This window comes from Papio anubis, chromosome 10, assembly GCF_008728515.1.
Source record: "Papio anubis isolate 15944 chromosome 10, Panubis1.0, whole genome shotgun sequence".
Taxonomy (NCBI): Eukaryota; Metazoa; Chordata; class Mammalia; order Primates; family Cercopithecidae; genus Papio; species Papio anubis.
In genome coordinates this window covers 72,256,234-72,277,769 of record NC_044985.1, presented here as the reverse complement: position 1 = coordinate 72,277,769, position 21,536 = coordinate 72,256,234, and the positions used below count along the sequence as shown (strand labels likewise).

The window sequence follows — 21,536 nt, the reverse complement described above, 5'->3', positions numbered from 1 at the left end:
GTTATGGGAGTAATATAGCGTGTTGAGATAAATGTAGCAATGGGAATTAAGAGTCTTAGATTTTAGTCCTGATTCTACTGACTGCTTAGTTTTGTAACTTTGGAAAACTTACTTCAATATCTCTGATCTTGGTTTTTTAAAACAGAAGGAGATTTGTATGAGATAGGCTATAACTTATTTCCCATTTTAGCACTCTATGATATACTATTTAAAATAAGAATTACATAAGATGGCATATGAAAAATTCTACATACATATAACATCAGTGTTATAAATATAGTCATCATTATAATTAGCACTGATAAAACCTCATAGTTAAGAGAGTGCAGGTATAACAAATTTTTTTTTTTTTTTTTTTTTTTTTTTTTGAGACAGAGTCTCGCTTAGTTGCCCAGGCTGGAGTGCAGTGGCGCGATCTCGGCTCACTGCAAGCTCCACCTCCCGGGTTCACGCCATTCTCCTGCCTCAGCCTCCCGAGTAGCTGGGACTACAGGCGCCCGCCGCCTCGCCCGGCTATTAAGAAAACATGTCATTTTTCAGCTCATGAAGGTGATGCCAACTTATAGTTGGGAGATTTTCTGGGAACTTTTCAAAGCCAAGACTTCCTCTACCTGCAGCAGAACAACTTGGTATACTTGATAAATATAGATTTCCTGAGCTTCAGCCCCAATTGATAAGAGTTTTTAAAAGGCATCCCGTATGATTTTTATGCACATTAATGATTGTGAACCACTGCTTAGGCTTTAGGAAATTATTTTCAGTCTTTAAGAGAAAATAGAGTAGATATGCTACATCCAAAGAGAACAATCAATTACAGACAGTTAGGATGAAGAAGAAATGGGGTCTATGCTTTTAAGCTGGCAAGCTTATATTTTAAATATTAATTTAACAAATTTGGATAGGGATCAAAGAATATAAAACAAGTGGCACAAATCTATAAGAAGGCTAATATTTATAACGAACTCTGACTCTGAAACATTTCAAAATTTATTTCTATGGGTAAGGCAGAAAGAAGAATAACTGAGTTTACTGCTTTATGTCGGTGGTAAAAGGTTATAAATTATGTATAGAAGATATTCAACAAATATCAACTTCAATCTTCTCAGTCATAGAGAAAAGAATCTGTAAGCAATCATGGTTAAAAAGCACTTGAAATATGTAAATTATATGTAAATTTTATTTATTCATTCAATAGAAGTTCATATAAAATAAAATTCAACATCAATTTGAGCTATATAAAATGTCTTATTGTGCGCAAAATATTGTCTTAGATTGCTAAGCATCTTTTTCTGATGAAATGTTCCATAATGTGCACCAAAGTCACAAAAGGTATTATGATGTCTAGTAGCTTAGCACATTAGCTTTCCTTTCTAGAGAACTACAGTTTAAAAAATAAAAATGATAACTTGTTCTATGTTTTGTAAGTTTTCAACGCGATCTTTTTCTTAAGGAATGCTTCATTGAGCACCTATTGTCCACTTGATGTAGGAGTCTCATGAAAAAATAAAAAGGTATTTGTTCTCAAGAAGCTCAATACTGAAGCTAGATAAACAAATGACATAATAGCGATAATAATATTTGCTATCTATTTTTGACAGCAAGATAAATTAGCAAATAGATGAATTGTTTTATTTCCTACCTAAACCAATAAAATTGTTGAGGTTACATGTTTTTCCTTCACTGCAGCCATCAATGGGTTTTCCTTAAGATTTCAGATGATTAAAGAACAGCTACAGGATTTAACATAGAATTTCATACATATAATTCCATTAACTTTCATTATATTAAGTTTTTTGTTTTGTTTTGTTTTTTCTTTTCTTGAGACGGAGTCTCACTCTGCCGCCAGGCTGGAGTTCAGTGGTGCGATCTCGGCTCACTGCAACCTCCACCTCCCAGGTTCAAGTGATTCTCCTGCCTCAGCCTCCCCAGTAGCTGGGACCACTGGCACGCGCCACCACACCCAGCTAATTTTTGTATTTTTAGTAGAGACAGAGTTTCACCATTTTGGTCAGGATGGTCTTGATCTCTTGACCTCATGATCCGACCACCTCGGCCTCCCGAAGTGCCGGGATTACAGGTGTGAGCCACCGTGCCTGGCCTAAGAGTTTTATATAATGAACATAAGGAACTACATTTTCAATGTATTGGAAAATCTTTTAAGGAACCATACAGATTATACTTCCTGGAGTTAAGAATATTTATTTTTATAAAATCCATCAGATTCTGCACATGTTGGGGAAACACACTTTTGCTCACCATTACTCTTACATTATGTGCATATTACTAAATCCTACTTGAGTTTAAAACTAAAATAGATTAAATTATTATAAAATAAATAAATGCATAACATAAGCAGGCATGACATTCTAATAAAATAAATTTGCATGTGAGTTTATGCTCATGAACATGAGAATTTAGTCATGGATGACATCCTGAAGCATATTCTCATGACAAAATAAATCTATTAGTACAGCTAAGTATTTACAGACATTATTCATTTTCAAATACTTTACTAATGCCAGAAACTAGACAATTCCTGGCTTGTAAAACAGAACAAACCACCCTAAAACATCTGGGATACTTACACACTTTTCGCTGTCAAATACATAGCACAAATGTTTATTTGACTCAGAATCTTTGCATATGAAAGTGAATATCCTCTTGTCAGTTTTATCATCTGCACAAAAAGATATTCTATGAAGCTGGCAATTGTGTTGAACTTCCTGTAAACACAGATGGAAATAAACATAGTTGATGGGATTCTTTTTTCATTTTCTAAAATACTCATTTGTGTTAATAACATATGACTTTAAAAGTAGAACAATCATCTGTCAATCTTTGATTTTATAATTATGTATACTCCAACCTAAAACAAAGGCATAATGGATACAGATAGACCTCCTGATTCAGGATGAAACTAAGATATGCATTTCAATAGTACTTAGCAAAACACAAGCATAGTACAAAATGATCAAAGATTTATGGCCTATCTGAGCTACAATAGCTCTTGAGAAATCATACACTTTAAACTTTGCATATTTACAGAGGAGAACAATGAGACCCAGAAAGAATAAGACACCAGCACAGTTTTACAGAATTACCAGAACTCTTTTAAACCAGAGGATTCTCATTTTATCTCACTGCTATTTACTAGCATTATAATTTAGAACACAGCCTGGATACAATTTCGTGTGAAACACACTATAATTTCATCCTTAGTAATCTTATTAAATTTTATTTTATATAATTTCATGGTTACTCATACACTCTTGAACCTTTTCTGTCTAGGAAGCTCATCTTTCGAACTTCTGTAGCATTTTTCATGAAGCAGTGAATGAATGGTATACATATCCAGACTCCATATCATGAAATCAAATCTGTTCATCAGTAGAAGGCAAATACTGCAACCAGATAGATATAGTGGCAGTATATATGTACACATGCACACACAGACACACACATACATTAAATTATAAAACTTATAAAATAGCAGGTATATACATCATTAAAATAGAAATATTTATATAAAATAAATGTGTTACTAAAATTACTATTATTTAGTCAAAAGATGGGGCATTTGACACTTTTATATTCATATAGATCATCCATATTAATTATTCATTCTTCACAGTCTTCTGAAACATGTTGGAGGTAGAAAAGAAATTCAATGCTTTTGATTATGACAAATAGAAAAATCAACTATTCCCTTTTCTATTGTAGTCATAAATATATTTTCCTAAGACACATTGTAACACTAGAAATATCAATCAGAAACTCAGTTCACCAACATTATTGAGTGGGTGTTTTATAAGATTGGAGATGGAAGCAACTATAGTTTCATCTAAGGAAGGCTGGCTGAATATCCCCCAAAAAAGCTTTATTTTAAGGTTGTAACTAGAAGAGTTTCTCTAAAGGTGGCTTCAGACAACCTGTAGCACAAATACCTGGGGTGCTTGCTATAAAAATTTTCACTGTTTTAACCTCAGTTGAATCAAAACCTCAGAGATTTTGGTCAAGATAAGAATCATTGATATGAAAAACTTAAACCTCTCAGTTCAGAGTTTGATGTGTCAGCTTGCTGAGATTTGCTCTAGTACTCTGATTCAAATAACTGCTCATCAGACTGAAAATGAATATATAAAATGAGATATAAAGGCTGGGCGCGGTGGCTCACGCCTGTAATCTCAGCTCTTTGGGAGGCCGACGCGGGTGGATCACGAGGACAGGAGATCGAGACCATCCTGGCTAACACGGTGAAACCCTGTCTCTACTAAAAATACAAAAAAAATTAGCCAGGCATGGTGACAGGCGCCTGTAGTCCCAGCTACTCGGGAGGCTGAGGCAGAATGGCTTGAACCCGGGAGGTGGAGCTTGCAGTGAGCCGAGATAGCACCACTGCACTCTAGCCTAGGCAACAGAGCGAGACTCCATCAAAAAAAAAAAAGAAAAGAAAAAAAAAAGAGAGAGAGATACAAATGAATGCTAAGAGAACTGTCTACAGCAATGCATTCTTTCCCTGCATACAATGGTAGACCAAATGGTAAGCCAATAAAGAGTTGCTTGGTAAGTATGAAAATTAAAATGAGGAAGTATATTGTATGATCGTAATACTCACTGGCATTATTAAATAGCCTAATTTACCTGTTTAAAAGCAGAGGTAATCAATTCTAAGAAGAGGTGCTTGATTTACTTAGCTTTTAATGGTGGCATCTTTCCTTTCTTATACATAGAGCATTGATGGACAATGACCATATTTGTTTAAGACTATCTTCTTTCTGTATTTTGCCTATTAGAACAGTTTCCTTTCTTATTGACATTGTTTTGTTTTAATGACAATATACACCAGCTTATTAATTGTAAAAGCATGTTAATGATAAATAAAGAGAAAATATTACTGCTAAACACTATAGGAAAAAAATTCATTTCTCCATAGATGCGAGAAATTATGAGTAACATGCAAAACACAACATTCACTTAGCTGGTGCTGAAATCTACATAGTCTCTCATTTACTTACCCAACCAGTATGATCATAGAAAGTGGTTATGACCAGTGGTGAATCATCCTAATCTTTGCTTGGATTAGCAAAGGTATCTTCCTAAAACAGTCTAGGGAGCTGAAACCTGTAATTTCATTATTTTTATCAGTTATTTTATTATTATTGTGATGGACCACTACGAATTTGAAATGTAGCAATAATTTTTGGTAAGACAGGATAAAGAGACCCAGGAACACAATAACCATAGTGAAAAACACTAGGCTTTCATATTAATGATATTTTATTGGAGTTGGAACAAAAAATCAGTAGATGTTTTTATCCCCAATTAATCTATCTACACCGCCTGTTTCTAGCACTCTATAATCTTCATTTGGAGGACAAGTGAGAAAAGCAATAAAGAAAAGGACTCAGAAAGAAAGATAGAGGAGCCAATTGTTATTGAGATTGCTTTCACTTAATTTTCACTTTCCATTTTCATTCATCCAAGTGAAAAAAAAAATATTCTATTCTGTATAAAGATAGTCCATGTTAGATTAATAATATATTTAAAAATCCTGTCTCATAGCTGTATGTTTAACTATAAATAAATTTATTTTAGAAGTATCACATTTGTTTTTTCTAAATATCAACATATATCTAAAATGAAATGATTGATTTTTTTCTGTTTCACTTATATATATGTCCTTGAATAGTAGTTCCTAAATGCATGTCCATGAATGCCTATGAATAGGTTGTATCCGAGAACTGAGGATTGTCTCTTTCTCTCTCTCTCACTACATACACACACACACACACACACACACACACACACACACACACAGAGCAATTGGCATTCTTAGGAATGTCTTGGGGACACTGGTGCTTTGTAAATCCCTTTTTTAGATTTCCTACATTTTTAATGCATTCAAGACATGGTATTTTATATATATGGGTAAATAGTCATATACTCTATATTCATATGTAACAGGGTAAATAGTCAGTTTTTCTACATTAATATGCAATATAATTGAATGTATAAAATATCTCAAGGATTTTTAAACTCCAAGATTGCTCTCCAGGTTTGGTAGGGATTAAAATAGAGATGCTTCTTTTTCCTTAAGAGTTTTAAAAACTCACTTCTGGGAATAGAATTCTAACAGGGCTCTTAAAAATTAGTTATCAGTGCTAAATGCATACCTCGGAAATTTAGAAAGATCACTAGTTAGCAATCGAATATCACACCTAGGGGAACTAGAAGAACAAATATCAACTAATCCCAAAGCTAGCAGGAGAAATAACTAAAATCTGAGTGGAACTGAATGAAATTGATATAAAAAAATCCATGAAACAATAAACAAACCCAAAAGTTAGTTCTTTGAAAGGATCAACAAGATCACTAGACCGCTAGCTACAAGAACAAAGGCTAAAGGAGAGAAAAGCCAAAGAAGTATAATGAGAAACAACAAAGGTGGTATTACAACTGATCCCACAGAAATACAAAAGATCCTCAGAGACTATTACGAACATCTTGAAGCTCACAAACTAGAAAATCTAGAAGAAACTGATAAATTTCTAGAAATGCATAACCTCCCAACATTGAATCAGCAAGAAACTGAAATCTTGAACAGAACAATATCAAGTTCTGAAACTGAATCAGTAATAAAAAATCTGTCAACCAAACAAAGCCCCAGAGCAGATAGATTCGCAGCCAAATTCTACTATACCTACAAAAGAAGAGTTGGTACCAATTCTACTGTAACCATTCCCAAAAAACTGAGGAGAAGGAACTTCTCTCTAACTCATTCGACGAAACCAGCATAATTCAGATACCAAAACATGGCAAAGATACAGTGAAAAAAGAAAACTATAGGCCAATATTCCAGATGCACAGAGATGCAAAAATTCTCAACAGAATACTTGCAAGCTGAATTCCACAGTACATTAAAAAAATAATTCAAAACAACCAAGAAGGCTTTATTCCTGGGATGCAAGGTTGGTGCAACATATGCAAATCAATAAATACAATTCAACATAAAAACAGAATTAAGAACAAAAACTATATGATCATATAAACAGAAGTGGAAAAAGCCTTCAAAAAAATCCAGCATTCCTTCATGATAAAAATCCCTGCACAAACTAGGCACTGAAGGAACATACTTCAAAATAGTAACAGCCATCTATGACAAACCCACAGCCAACATCATACTGAACCGGCAAAAGCTGGAACATTCCCCTTGACAACTGGAACAAGACAAGGATGCCCACTCTCACCACTCCTATTCCACATAGTACTCAAAGTCCTTGCCAGAGGAATCAGGCAACAGAAAAAAAGAGAAGGCTTCAAAATAGAAAAATAATAAGTCAAACTATCCCTCTTAACTTACAATATGTAATATGATTACCCAGAAGATCCTAAAGATTCCACCAAGAGGCTCCTGCAACTGACAGTAAACAACTTCAGTAAAGTTTCAGGATATAAAATCAATGTACAGAAATCAGTAGCATTTCTGTACACCAAATAACATTAGAGCTGAGAGACAAATCAATAATGCAATCCTATTTACAACAGTCAACAACAAAAAAAATAAAATACCTAGTAATACATCTAACCAAAGAGGTGAAAGATTTCTACCAAGAAGAACTACAAAACACTGCGGAAAAAAAATCAAACATGACATAAACAAATGGAAAAATATTCCATGCTCATGAATTGGAAGAATTAATACTGTTAAAATGACCATATTGACCAAACAATATACAGATTCAATGCTATTCCTATCAAATGACCAATGCCATTTTTCAGGGAATTAGAATTTTAAAAATTTTAAACTGCATATGAAACCAAAAAAGAGCTTGAATAGACAGAGCAATTTTAACCAAAAAGAATAAATCTGGAGGCATCACATTACCCAACGACTGTACTATAAGGCTATAGTAACCAAAACAGCATGGTACTGGTACAAAAACAGACACATAGACCAATGGCAAAGAACAGAGAATTCAGAAATGAAGCCACAAGTCTACAGCCATCTGATCTTGGACAAAGTCAACAAAAATGAACAATGGGGAAAGGACTCCCTATTCAATAAATGGTGCTGGGATACCTAGCTATCCATATGCAGAAGAACAAAAGTGGACCCCAACCTTTTATCATATACAGAAATTAACTCAAGATGGATTAAACAATGTAGTACCTCAAACTATAAAAATCCTAGAAGAAAATAATGTCAATGCCCTTCTTGATATCAGCTTGGTAAGGAATTTTTGTCTAAGTTCCCAAAAGCAATTGCGACAAAAACAAAAGTAGACTTGTGGAACCTAATTAAAGAGCATCTGCACAGCAAAAGAAACTATCAAACAGAGTAAACAGACACCTTACAGAATGGGAGAAAATTTTCGCAAACTATGCATCCAACAAACGTCTAATACCCAGGTTCTATAGGAATTAAACAATTAAACACACAAAAAAACAAATAACCATATTAAAAATTGAGCAAAAGACATGAACAGACACTTCTCTCAAGAAGACAAACAAGCAGCCAATAAACATGAAAAAATGTTCCACATCACTTATCATCAAAGAAATTCAAATAAAAACCACAATGAGATACAATCTCACACCAATCAGAATAGCTTATTAAACAGTAGAAAACAACAGATGCTGGTGAAGCTATGAAAAAAAGAGAATGCTTATACACTATTGGTGGGAATGTAATTTAGTTCAGCCTCTATGGAGAGAAGTTTGGAGATTTTCCAAGGAACTTAAAACAGTTACCGTTTTCCAGCAACCCTGTTAATGGGTATACATACTTGACATATACCCATAAAAAGACAAATCTTTCTACCAAAAAGACACATGCACTCGCGTGTTCATTGCAGCACTATTCATAATGGCAAAGACATGGAATCAACCGAGGTGCCCATTAACAGCAGATTGGATAAAGAAAATGTGGTACATATATACCACAGAATACTACGCAGCCACAAAAAGAACAAACTCATGTCCTTTACAGAAAATGGATACTGCTGGAGGCCATTATCCTAAACGTATTAGTGCAGAAACAGAAAAACAAATACTGGATGTTCTCACTTATAAGTAAGAAACATTGGGTACTTGTGGACATAATGATGGCAATAGTAGACACTGGGGACTTATAAAGGGGATGGGAAAAGAGGGTGTTAAGGGTTGAAAAACTATTGGGTACTGTGCTCACTATCTGGATGATGGAATCATTCATATTCCAAACCTCAGCATGATGCAATATACCCAGGTAACAAATCTGCACATGTAACTCTTGAATCTAAAATGAAAGTTGAAATTATTAAAAACAAAATGAGCAGAAATAAGTAACAGAAAAAACAGAAATTAATTTTTAATATTAACTAGTAATTTACTATTATTAATTTAAATATTAAATATTTATTACTTTAATATTAAATAATTAAATATTACCAATTTAATCTTAAACACTAATTGAATATTAATTATTAATATCAATTTATTATTAAATATTAGTCTTAATAGGAAATCGAGACTTGTGGACAGGAAAGGAAAGCACTGGCATTATTGATTTTGGTAAGGCAATATAGGATAATGAAGTCAACTGGCTAATCATGTTGAGTTGAACCCCACCTCATTGATATTTTGTAAAGGAGGTTTAGGTTGGGGGAAACACGGAGATTTGATATTAAAAGCTTAAGAAACAGAATTATATAATTGATAGGTTGACATGTGATAAACTTATTGATAGAAACCTGAAAATACGATTTTCCAACAATAAAAATAGTATGTGGGAATCATCTACTTTCTTACTACCTTTCCCTTTGTTTTATGTTTTTATCACTAAACAGACCTTTTTAAACTTTTATTTTAGATTCAGGGGGTGCATGTTCAGGTTTGTTACCAGGGTATACTGCATGATGCTGAGGTTTGGGGTACAAATAGTCCCAGCACTGAGGTATTAAGCATAGTATACAACAGTTTGTTTTTAAGCCCTTGTCCCCTCCCTCCTTCTCCCTCTGGTAGCCCCCAGAAACTATTGTTGCATCACTATGTCCATGAGTACCTAATATATGCACCTACTTATAAGTAAGAACATATAGTATATGGTTTTCTGTTTCTGCATTAATTCATTTAGGATAATGACCTCCAGATGCATCCATGTTGCTGCAAAAGGACATGATTTCATTCTTTACTATGGTTGCATAGTGTTCCAATGATGTATGTGTACCATATTTTCTTTATCCAATCCGCCATTGAGAGGCATCTAGGTTGATTCCATGTTTTTGCTATTGTGAAAAGTGCTGTGATGAAAATGAGAGTGTATGTCTTTTTGGTATAAAGATTTGTTTTTCTTTTGGATATATAACAAGTATATTCAACCAGCAATAGGGTTGCTGGAAAATGGTTAACTATTTTAAGTTATTTGAGAAATCTCCAACTGCTCTCCACAGCAGCTGAACTAATTTACATTTCCACCAACAGTGTATAAGCATTCCCTTTTCTTCACAACCTCACCAGCATCTGTTATTTTTTAACTTTTTAATGACAGTTATTCTGCATGGTAGTGATTGTATCTCATTGCGGTTTTGAATTTAATTTCTTTCATTAGTGATGTGGAACATTTTTTTCATGTTTGATGGCCACCTGTTTGTCTTGTTTTGAGAAGTGTCTGTTCCTGTTTCTTTTCCCCACTTTTTAATAGGGTTATTATTTTTTGCTTGTTCAGTTGTTTAAGTTCCTTATAGATTCTGGATATTAGATGTTTGTTAAATGCATAGTTTGCAATACTTTATCCCATTCTGTAGGTGTCTGTTTACTCTGTTGATAGTTTCTTTTGCTGTGCAGAGGCTCTTTAATTTAATTAGGTCCCATTTGTCAACTTTTGTTTTTGTTGCAATTGCTTTTGAGTCATCAATTCTTTCCAAAGGGCAATGACCGGAATGGAGTTTCCTAGGTTTTCTTCCAGGATTCTCATACTTTAAGGTCTTATATTTAAATATTTGATCCATCTTGAGTTAATTCTTGTAAATAGTGAAAGATAAGGGTCCAGTTTCAATATCCTCCATATGGCTAGCCAGCTATCCCAGCACCAATTATTGAATAATCATCTCCCCATTTGTTATTTTTGTTGACTTTGTCGAAAATCAGATGGCTATAGGTGTGCAGCTTTAATTTTGGGTTCTCTATTCTGTACTATTGCTGTACCACAGACTTTTTCTAAGCCCAGCTTAATTTTGGACCCTATTCACTTTAGTTTTTTCCTCACTCTACAGTATCATATGCTATTTTTTTTTAAAGTTTGGTATTTCTGTCTTTATATTTACAAATATTTAAAGTTAATGAAAAAAATTATCCTTATTCCAGGTAAATAATCAATGATCAGGAGATCAGGTATAAGGAATAACCTAATAAATCGTAAGTTATTGGTCAATTGGGTTTCATAAAGGCAGGTTTCTTCAAGTGGTCAGGAAGCCAAGGAAGAAAATCCAAACAGATATGATAGCCTAACTTGTTGATTAAGTTTTTAACAGAGCTTTTCACATATCTTTCTTTCTTTCTTTTTTTTTTATTTGAGATGGAGTCTCATACTGTCGCCTGTGCTGGAGTGCAGTGGTGCTATCTCAGCTCACTGCAACCTCCACCTCCTGGGTTCAAGCGATTCTCCTGCCTCAGCCCCCTGAGTAGCTGGGATTACAGGCACCTGCCACCACACCCATGTATTTTTTTTTTTTTTTAACTTTTAGTAGAGACGGGGTTTCACTGTGTTGACCAGGCTGGTCTCGAACTCCTGACCTTGTGATTTCCCTGTCTCGGCCTCCCAAAGTGCTGGGATTACAGGCATAAGCCACTGCACCCAGCCAGTTCACATATCTTTCACTGAAAGAAATAGTCTCATTTAAAAGGTCAGATGAAATCATGCAGGAAATAATAGAAAAAGTTGCAATACATACCCATATACTCTTCACCTAGCCAACTGGTAACATTGTGCCACATTTGCATTACATTTGCATTTGCATTACCTGATCCAATTTTGTCTCTCTTTACACACACACATACCCTATAAACATAAGTTGTAGCCATCTTGTAGTGGTAGTTAGTGGTCGCCACCTTGTAGTGGTAGTTAGTGGTAACCATCTTGTCGTGTTTTAAGCAATTAGAATTTTATGCATTTCTAAGGACATGCCATTATTAACCTGTGAATTCTAAAACCCAAAAAATGTTTTCTCTACATAACTGCATTTAATCGTGTTTGTATTTTATAAATATTTAAACGTGATTATCAACTAACAAAAAATTTGAAACATGCCATATGTTCAATAATAGAAGAATAATTTGGTAAATTATGGTATATGAATGTGGTGAAATTATTAGAGTTTAGAATGCACCATAGGTAGATTCAAATACAAAATAACAGGAACATACGAAAACGATACATAATGTATATTATCAGCTTTATATATTTCAATGTGTGCTGTGACAAGCCCCAAACCTTCAGATAAGAAATTGAAAATAATATTAATTACACATACACACACAAACATATACACACACTCTGAAACAGCTATCTAATTCATATGATTTAGAAAAAATCTTTCAACATAAGCATGGCCTACAAATACCCTATTCTGACTGGACATTTGCCACTATATATCCTTTTAATTGTGAAAAGAAGATGTAGGAATAGGATTTTCTTTTTCATGACATGTAAGACGACACTTCATTGCTACACTTTTGATTGAATCATCCTTTTGTAACTTATTGCTTCCTTGGTCTTGTTCTTTATGTAACTGCTAATTGCCTAATGAATTTATCTCATTCATACCTTGCTTTCAATTGCCTTGTTTCCCAGCAAACTACAGATATCCCAAATGCTTGAATCAACCTTCTACTATCTTTTCACCATTTCACTTTTTTTATTTCAGCCACCTTACCAGTAGTTATTTTAGGATCCCCATAACTAAAGTAAATCTTCACATCTTTGTTTGTAATTGAATATTGAGGGTGAATAATAGAGAAGATTAGACCAGATAATTGTGAGAGGACTTGAATTCATGTCTTGGGAAGTTTGACAGAATGCCATTGTTCTTTAATATGGAAAGTTGAAGGTATGCCATTGAGCTTTACTACAGATTTCCACAATCAGAGGTTCTGATTCTGGAGGCAAATTTGGAGCCTTAGAAATTACATTTGGAAATGCCTCAGGTAATTTTTTTGTAGATATTCCATAAGCTACAATTTGAAAATGAGGCCTACTGCATTTAGCCACTAAACTATGCACAACAGCAGATCCCGTCCAACTTTAATGTGCATATGAATCACTATGTTTCTTCTTTAACTGCAAATACAGATTCTGTAGGTCTGTAGCAGAGCCTGAGATTCAACATTTCTAACAAGCACCCAATAGATGTGATTGCTGGCGGTCCACAGGCCACACTTTAAATATCCAGTTGTTGCTGGGAACTGGAATTTACATAGATGAAGGTATCAAAGATACTTGCTGGACTAGAGAAAAGTTGCAGACCTGTGGGAAACATTTTTATAATCTGTTAACAGGCCAGAAGTTCCTCTTTTGGCTTTTATATTGAATTAATTTGTCAATATGTATCTTACGGTGTTAGAAGAATGCTTTAACTATATGTATTTATAAAATAATTGGAGTTAAATATTAATTTTTCCAAATTGACTAACATAGTCTTATGAAAATTACTAAATGATAACTCTGAGGCATTGTGAATAAAGTACTGTATTTGTTTACTAAGCCTGCCATAACAAAATACCACTGACTGGGTGTCTTATACAACAGGAATTTATTTTTTCCTAGTTCTGCAGGTTACAAGTCCAAGATCCAGGTGTCGGTAGGTTTGGTTTCTCTGGGGCCTCTCTCTTTGGCTTGAAGATTGCTGCCTTCACTCTGTGCCTTCACGTGGGCCTTACTCCGAGTATACATATCCCTGGGGTCTCTTCCTCTTTTTGTAAGGATACTAGACATGTTGGATGAGGGCCCCACCCTTAAAGTCTCATTTAACCTGAGTTACCTCTTTGAAGGCCTTATCTTCAAATATAGCCATATTAGGGGTTAGGGCATCAACGTAAGAATTCTGGAAGGAAACACTTTAGTCCAACACAAGTACCTGTTAATGAATTCGAATCCAGAACAGATTATATTTTAAAATATTTAATTTGCTTTGAAGGGTCAGAGGCCCTTAAATACAAGAAACTTAAGTTTACAGTGTGTTATGGGCTGAATTGTGTTCCCCAGAATTCACATGTTGAAGCTCTAATCCCCAGCACCTCAGAATGAGACTGTAGTTAGAGTGCTAAATTAAATAAGCATGAGGCCATTCACCTGGGGTTGTCTCTGTTTTTTGAGTTCCTAGACAACAAACTGCAACCTAACTAGTACGTAAATAAACTGAACACTAATTTGGAAGTAGAACACACAGCTAAGTTTCAGCCAATTACAGGCAGCCAGCTCATCACAACATGTCCATATAAAGTAGATGCCTTGCTGTAGCCAATCAGGTGAGTTGTCACTTTGATTCTGTGTTCAGCCTATAAAAAGCTCCATGTTCACGCTGCTGGGAAAAGCTTTCTGAACATCTTCTGGTTTTAAGTGCTGCCTGCTTCATGAATCATTATCTGTTCAAATAAACTCTGCTAAATTTAATTTGTCTAGTTTTTCTTTGAACAGGAGATAAGGCCTTTAAAAAGGTAATTAAGTTAAAATGAGGCCATGAGTATGGTTCCTAATCCAATTTGATGAGTGTCCTTATAAGAAGAGACACCAGACAAGTGTGTGCACAGGTGGATGACCATGTGAAGAGGCAGCAACAAGGCAGCCCTCTGCAAGCCAAGGAGAATGGCTACAGAGGAAATCAACTCTGCTGGCATCTTGATCTTGGAACTCCAGCCTCCACAACTGTGAGAAAATATTTTCTGTTGTTTAAGTCACCCAGTTGTGGTGTTTTGCTATGGCCTTCCTAGAAAACTAATACACACTGATTACATCTACAGGAAATAAAAGTCAATGCAGAATATTTTAATAAGCAACACACAGCTTTTATCTTCTTTCATACTCAGTGAACCACACTGTATGCATCTCTTTCACATTTCATGAAAAAAAACTTCCTAAATACAAGTCCAAATACTGCTGAATACACTTAACATAAGTTATTAATATTATATCCCAAACAAGCTGAAGAAAAGATCACTTATAACGCAATTCCAAAAGTTGTTTTCACTTCTAAAAATCCTAGAGTTTCGAACTGCCATTAGCTCAGAACTAAACAGTTCAGGGTGGCAAAAATTATTAAATATTTGTTAAAGTAAGAATATAATTGCAATTAATTAAAGATTACCTCTAACATTAAAAAATAAGCCTTACCTTTGTTTTGGGTTCTAGAATTTTTACTCCATAAATTGATATTTGCAACTCCACTTTAGGAATTTTCTGGCCTTCAGATTTCTTGATATGTCTTGCAAACTAGAAATGAAAAATTATTCACAAAACTGCAATTCTATTTCTATAAAGAACGAACAAAAATAAACATACATTTGGAGTTCATATTCAATTTCAGACTTTAATTAAGTGAATTTTTGCCAAGTATAAAGCATTTTATAAAGATAGTCTCAAAATATTTAAAAATCATAGCAATCAGCCATTATAATTCACATTGATTTTCAGCAATTTTTTTAAATTAAGATTTTTAATGCACTTCTTTCATGGTATTTACAAAAACATATTCACACCAGACAGCTGAGGAAACTCAAAATACTTTGTGGGAAGATGTGTAGAGATCAGTTTGTTTTTCTGTGAATCTTTTGTTGTTATTATCTTCACAGAATTAGCAGTTCATCAGCTGTTGAATATGCCCTCTTTGCCATTTCTAGATATTTACCTAGTTTGGAACACTATTCTATCCAACCACATCAATACATAAAAAGAAGCAGATTACCATGTCCAAACTGAAGCTAAGAATTGAAGTAATTATCCCAGCTGAAAGACTCAGGTATAGAACTAGACTCAGTCTAGAACTACACATATAGTGAGTATCTTGAAAGCACAATTTTTTTTCAATACTTTTGTAGTAGTATTTATTATATTTTCTCACTGAGTTACTAGGTGTATGTAAATGCTTGTTCGATTCTGTTATAAAATCAAAAAGAAAATCAGAATACTCATGTGCTTAGCAGATGGAGTCTCTGCCTCTCTCCTAGCATTGCTTAATTTAGTGGGGGAGAATTTCAGGAGCCCAGCTAAACTTGAATATTAAACAATTAATATTCTTTTTTAAAACTTTAATTTTAAAATATAGGCACAAACACAACACACACACACATATATATACTATTTAGTATACACATAGCCCATGCAACATTTGGAACATATTTGTACTAAAAAATATTTGTCTGAAATTCAAAGTTTACTAGGCGTCTTGATTTTAATTGACAATTTAACTCTCTCCCTACATTCCTTCTCTCCTCTGCAATCACCCCCACATCCAACTTTTTCTTTTTAAGAAATGGAAAGAAAACTATTAGAAGAAATAATTTCTCACCCCTCTTCTAGTGCTTCAAAAAGTTATTTCCTAGTGTACCTTTTTCTCTCTAAGGATATAGATCATCCTAACTTGACTCAAAATTGATGACATGTAATGCAAGATAGCGTTCCAGTCCTCTTGTATGTCATAGTTACTTGCACTGTGTATTTCACTGTAATTTAGGGCAGATGTGAATACACATGGCATAGCCCCATTCTGGAGCACAGAGTGATTAAAAGTCTTTCTCTCTTTTCATGGCTTTGCACTGCCACAGAGAATAATACAATTAACGCATATATGAATGCCTTTAAGTGTCTGCCTTCCTATCCCAGGGGGTACCATTTGTTTTATTCCATTTTGAGTGGTATAATTTTTCCCCTTGCTGTCTATCTTGCTCTATGAACTTAGGTTGCTATTTTTTGTATTCAGCAGTCTTACTGCTGCACATGATACAACTAACTTGTGCCAGATACTTTTCTTTTTTGTCTTGTATAAATTTATTTTGCCTGAGTGTAGATCTTTAAAAATTATCCCAGCTATCTCCCAAAGAATGTGGATTAATTTTGTTTATTTTCACTTCATAATCTCCTTATATCAGCATAATTAAGCAATTTGAAGGTTTTCACATAGGAAGGCTTACAAAATAAGTCATCAGCTCTCCACCTATGTGAATGCATCTGGATAAAGCAACTCTCACTATCAGCTGCAGAAGCATCCTTAGCTTGTTTCCTAAGTTCTGTTGTTTTCCAGAAACAGACAGAGCATGGCTTCTGCAGCCCCTTCCACATCCAGACTCAACCATTCCTGTGACCTCTGACAAGAACTGTGCAATCTTTAAAATTTTTTCCCACTGAAACATCTACCACAAAGCAACCACTATTATTAAACTTAACTATTGAGAAGGAAAGAAAGAATGGAAGAACTAGAGAAGGGAAGGAAGTAGGGGCTGAGGTAGAAAAACAAAGTGGAGAGGTAAGAAGGGAGTGGGGAGGAAGAAAGGAAGAGAGGGAAGAAGGAGAGAATGAAATAAAGAAAAAGAAAAAGAAGCACATTTCTAAACTAGGTTTTCTGAAACTTTTCTCTCTTCTTCATAACAGGATGAATTAACTGTGCTCAAAACAGCTTCAGATTCATGCAGTCTAATCTTCTTATTTCAAAGATAAGGATAGTAAGTCCCAGATAAGCTATGTACCATGGTCATAAAATGGGTTTGTAGGAATTAGGCCTAGTAACTAGTTTTGCAGATATCCACTAAATAATCTTTTTCTTTTATACAACATATATTCCGCATTTAGAAAAGAAAATTCCCAGTTCTACCTTCATTCTTATCAATGTTTACACTGGTTATTGGCCTTGATTTTTGAAACTATGTTACACAACTCTTATGCCTAAAGTTATACTCATTCATCTATATTTTTTTCAGTTTAATATTCTCCTTCCTGCCTCTCTTTGTTTTTTTCTAAAACTTAAGCTAACTGTATTCTATAGTTTGCATGCTCCCCTCTAAGTCCCTTTTGCTACTTACAGATTTCTTGCCTTCCTAATATTTCTAATTAACCTTAGGAAGATATGCTGATCAATCTACCTAACATTATATTCTATTTTTTCCCTAGTTACTATTTTAATGTCAAAGCTTGAACAGTCTTTTTTGTAAATTTCTTTCAATTTTTGCTTCAGTGGATTTATTTCTTGGTAGATCTAGATGGATACAGCTATCTGCCATTAAAACTTGAATATAATAATCCAATAAAAATTATTAAAAGGAAGTGATGCATAAGCATTTTGGAGAATGACTGGATACAACAAATGAATATAACCAAGACTTTGTCATCATAACGTGATGGGGAAGGATGGAGTAGTACTTGAAATAAAGTATTTGGTTAAATATATACTACTGATAAATAGAACTATTAAAGAAAATTTAAAGGGAGCACAACTGAGTTTCAATATTATCATTACATAATTTCTATCCATTTCTCAGAGGACTTTTTAAAAAGTGAAATTAAGTAAACTACTAATGGAATATAGAGTATTAGGCAATAAAATTAATTTACTAATTTGGGCCTATTATTTGAAGCTACTATTTTTCTTTGGGGTTCTCATATTTATATTTTTAATTTAAAGTATTTCTAATAACCCTGCAGGAAATGAGCTATGTTTATATATAATTAAATTAAGCTCTAAATGTTTTATTAATTACATAACTGATTGTGAAGACAAAATAGTGTTATACAACACAGAAAGAGTGAGTTCAAATGGAAAATCTACTAGGTTGAGACTTCACGAGGCTTGACAGCAATTCCCAAGGGCTACATTTTCTTGCAGTAATTTCATGTAACTTTAACTTAGTTGTAGCAGAGTGAGGGGATTTTCACTCTAAAACTGGATTCCAGGAATGCTGCCCACTGGGTATCTCCCAGGGAAATTGATAAGCTTTGAATCTATATATCAATACTTACTTACATGTAAAAATCACAAATTGTTTATGAAATACATTGAGCCCCCAACATCTGTACTAGTTGTATTAATAAAAATATATAAATCACTATTAAAAATAAAATTTGTTCCAATAAACAGTGCTATTCAATACATAGAAGTCGAAAGGGTTTAAAATTACTACATTTCAGAAAATTTGTTTTATTTGTTGTTGTTGTTTTTGTTTACTTTTTTTGTTTGTTTCTTTTTTGAGACAAAGTTTCCCTCTTGTTGCCCAGGCTGGAGTGCAATGGCGTGATCGCAGCTCACTGCAACCTCCGCCTGCCGGGTTCGAGTGATTCTCCTGCCTCAGCCTCCCAAGTAGCCAGGATTACAGGCATGTGCCACCAAGCCCGGCTAAAACATGATCAAGAAATAGAAACTGTTGAACATGATTAGGAAATAAAGAACATATTTTGATATGGTATCTGAACTTTAAAAGGTTAATACTTACGAAAACAATTATATTTATAAAAGAAAAATTTATAAACTATAAATTCTCTAAAAAATGACAGTGTAAAAAAGTCAAAGTTTTAAAATTTTTTGAAAACTAAGCAGGCATCATTAAACACAGAAACACGAAAAATTCATATTGATAATTCTTTAATTTCTCCATCAGATTTTATTCTTAAATTTTAAATTCTTGTTTAATGTCAGAAGCCATTACATTAATATTGCTGAAAAAGGAGTAAATATAAATAAAATGTTACCTTACATGGTAATATAAAATAAATAGTATAAAGTAAAGTAATATAAAATAAAATAAATTATAAAATCACATACTGAATTATATAAATTTTTTTAAAGCAGTCAGAATTCATATGTTACAGAAAAATAAATAGGAAATTAAAATGGAGATGTGTACGTATGATAAAAGAGCAAGTTTCTTTTTTTCTTTTTTTTAGTAGAGCCACACCACCACCTACTGGCCATTTCGAACCAGTAGAGCCGGGTTTGACATTTAAAAAATATTCTTAGTATACTTTGAATTGTAGCTTCTGACCCTTGACACACACAAAACAGCAAAAAATAAATAAATAAATAAAAAGTATTGTTTTATTCATTATCATTCATGTATGAATCATTACCCTTAGATATACTTTCCTGATATACAAAATGTTTGCAATCAGCACAACAAAATTGCTTATTAAATACAAACTTATTTTGGAAGATATTTGAGAAACAACAGCTTCTATAAACTAGTGTGCATTTTTAAACTATACTACATAATTTTTTTTACCTTATTGTAGGTCACATTCTTTTATTAACAGAGTACATTTCTAAACATGCAACTCCACAGAAATACATATACAATCCTTCAAAAATATATGTAAACTAGCCATGGTTTAGAAAGCATTTAATTTCAAATATGTCTTTACATTTGATCTATTCATTATTCAATTGAATTTTTTTGGTTTTCGATTTGGGTTGACTGAACAACCTACAAGGCATAAAGAAATACTACGTGTAAATAGCATTGTTCTTTCATAAAATATTCTGATTGAAGTTGGATTCATGCCCAGAATTTGCAACTTTTTGAAAGCATTTAAATAGAATCCTATTCTAATGTTGTCCATAAACTGTGAGCCCTTTTAAATCTTCTTTTGGATTGATTAAAACTATTGGCCAATAAAAGGCAAATCTAAATTATTACCTAATGAACGGTGGAAATAAATAGTTGACTAATCCACTTTTTTCCCAATTGAGAGCGATATTATCTTGGGAGTTTTCAGTATATTTACTTAAAAGGATTAGTAAAATATTTTCATATAAAATAAAATGGATAAAATATTATTGACCTTTATTTCTTTACCCAGAATAGAAGCCATGCCAATTCAATTATTTCTCATTTTAAACACAGAGTGGATTCCACCAGATATGACATTCTCAAAGCAAAGTAATACCATTTAATGTCTCTGAGTTTGCCTGGCACACTCAGAGGTCTAACCCTCCTTTAGAATAACTGGATGGTCCCTAAACCAAATAAAGTTAGAGAAGGGTTATTTCTCCAAAAATGTGAGAGCGACTATGGAGAATAACATTAATTGTGTAAAAAAAAGTAGCACTATATATATTTTCTTATATGATAAAGCTGAGAATTCTGTTGAGGAGTTTTTTTAATTTTAAAATCTCAGTGAAACAATGTCCTTCGAGATGTGGAACAATTAGAGAAACATGGTGTGTGGCATCTTATATAAGATTTTCTCAGAAACTTGTTGACTAGGATATGTGGGGTTGCTTATTAAATGTCTTTCTCTCCTCTCTTAGTTTCACCAGTTTCCCCATGGCTATTTATGGACATTGCTCAGATCCTGTTGGACTTGTAGATTAGGACATATTTAACAGTGTCACTGCAAAATTCTGGTTGAAATCAACTCTAACTCCACATTTTTAACTGGTGGATATTATATCTTAGCCTTTAAATACAGTTGTTTTGCTATTACTAGCTTTTGATTTGGGACATAAGTTCACATTACCCAAGCAAAGTAAAGGCAAGCTATAAAACAAACATTCAAGACACACTGCCATAAAATATTATTT

General features: G+C 33.6%; 1 protein-coding gene across 12 annotated transcripts in view; it reads right to left on the bottom strand.

Annotated features, from left to right (window-relative positions):
• Nucleotides 1-21,536, bottom strand: part of GULP1 (GULP PTB domain containing engulfment adaptor 1) — a 308,512-nt gene that overhangs the window by 52,666 nt on the left and 234,310 nt on the right. For all 12 annotated transcript variants that reach the window (XR_001893457.3, XM_031651397.1, XM_031651399.1 and 9 more), the window contains 2 exons: nt 15,365-15,463; nt 2,586-2,723 (listed from right to left, as the gene is read on the bottom strand). Coding sequence is in view for 11 of the 12 variants with exons in the window: in XM_031651397.1 (XP_031507257.1) it covers nt 2,586-2,723; nt 15,365-15,463 (237 nt within the window). In the remaining variant the exon portion in view is untranslated. The remainder of the gene's footprint in view (nt 1-2,585; nt 2,724-15,364; nt 15,464-21,536) is intronic.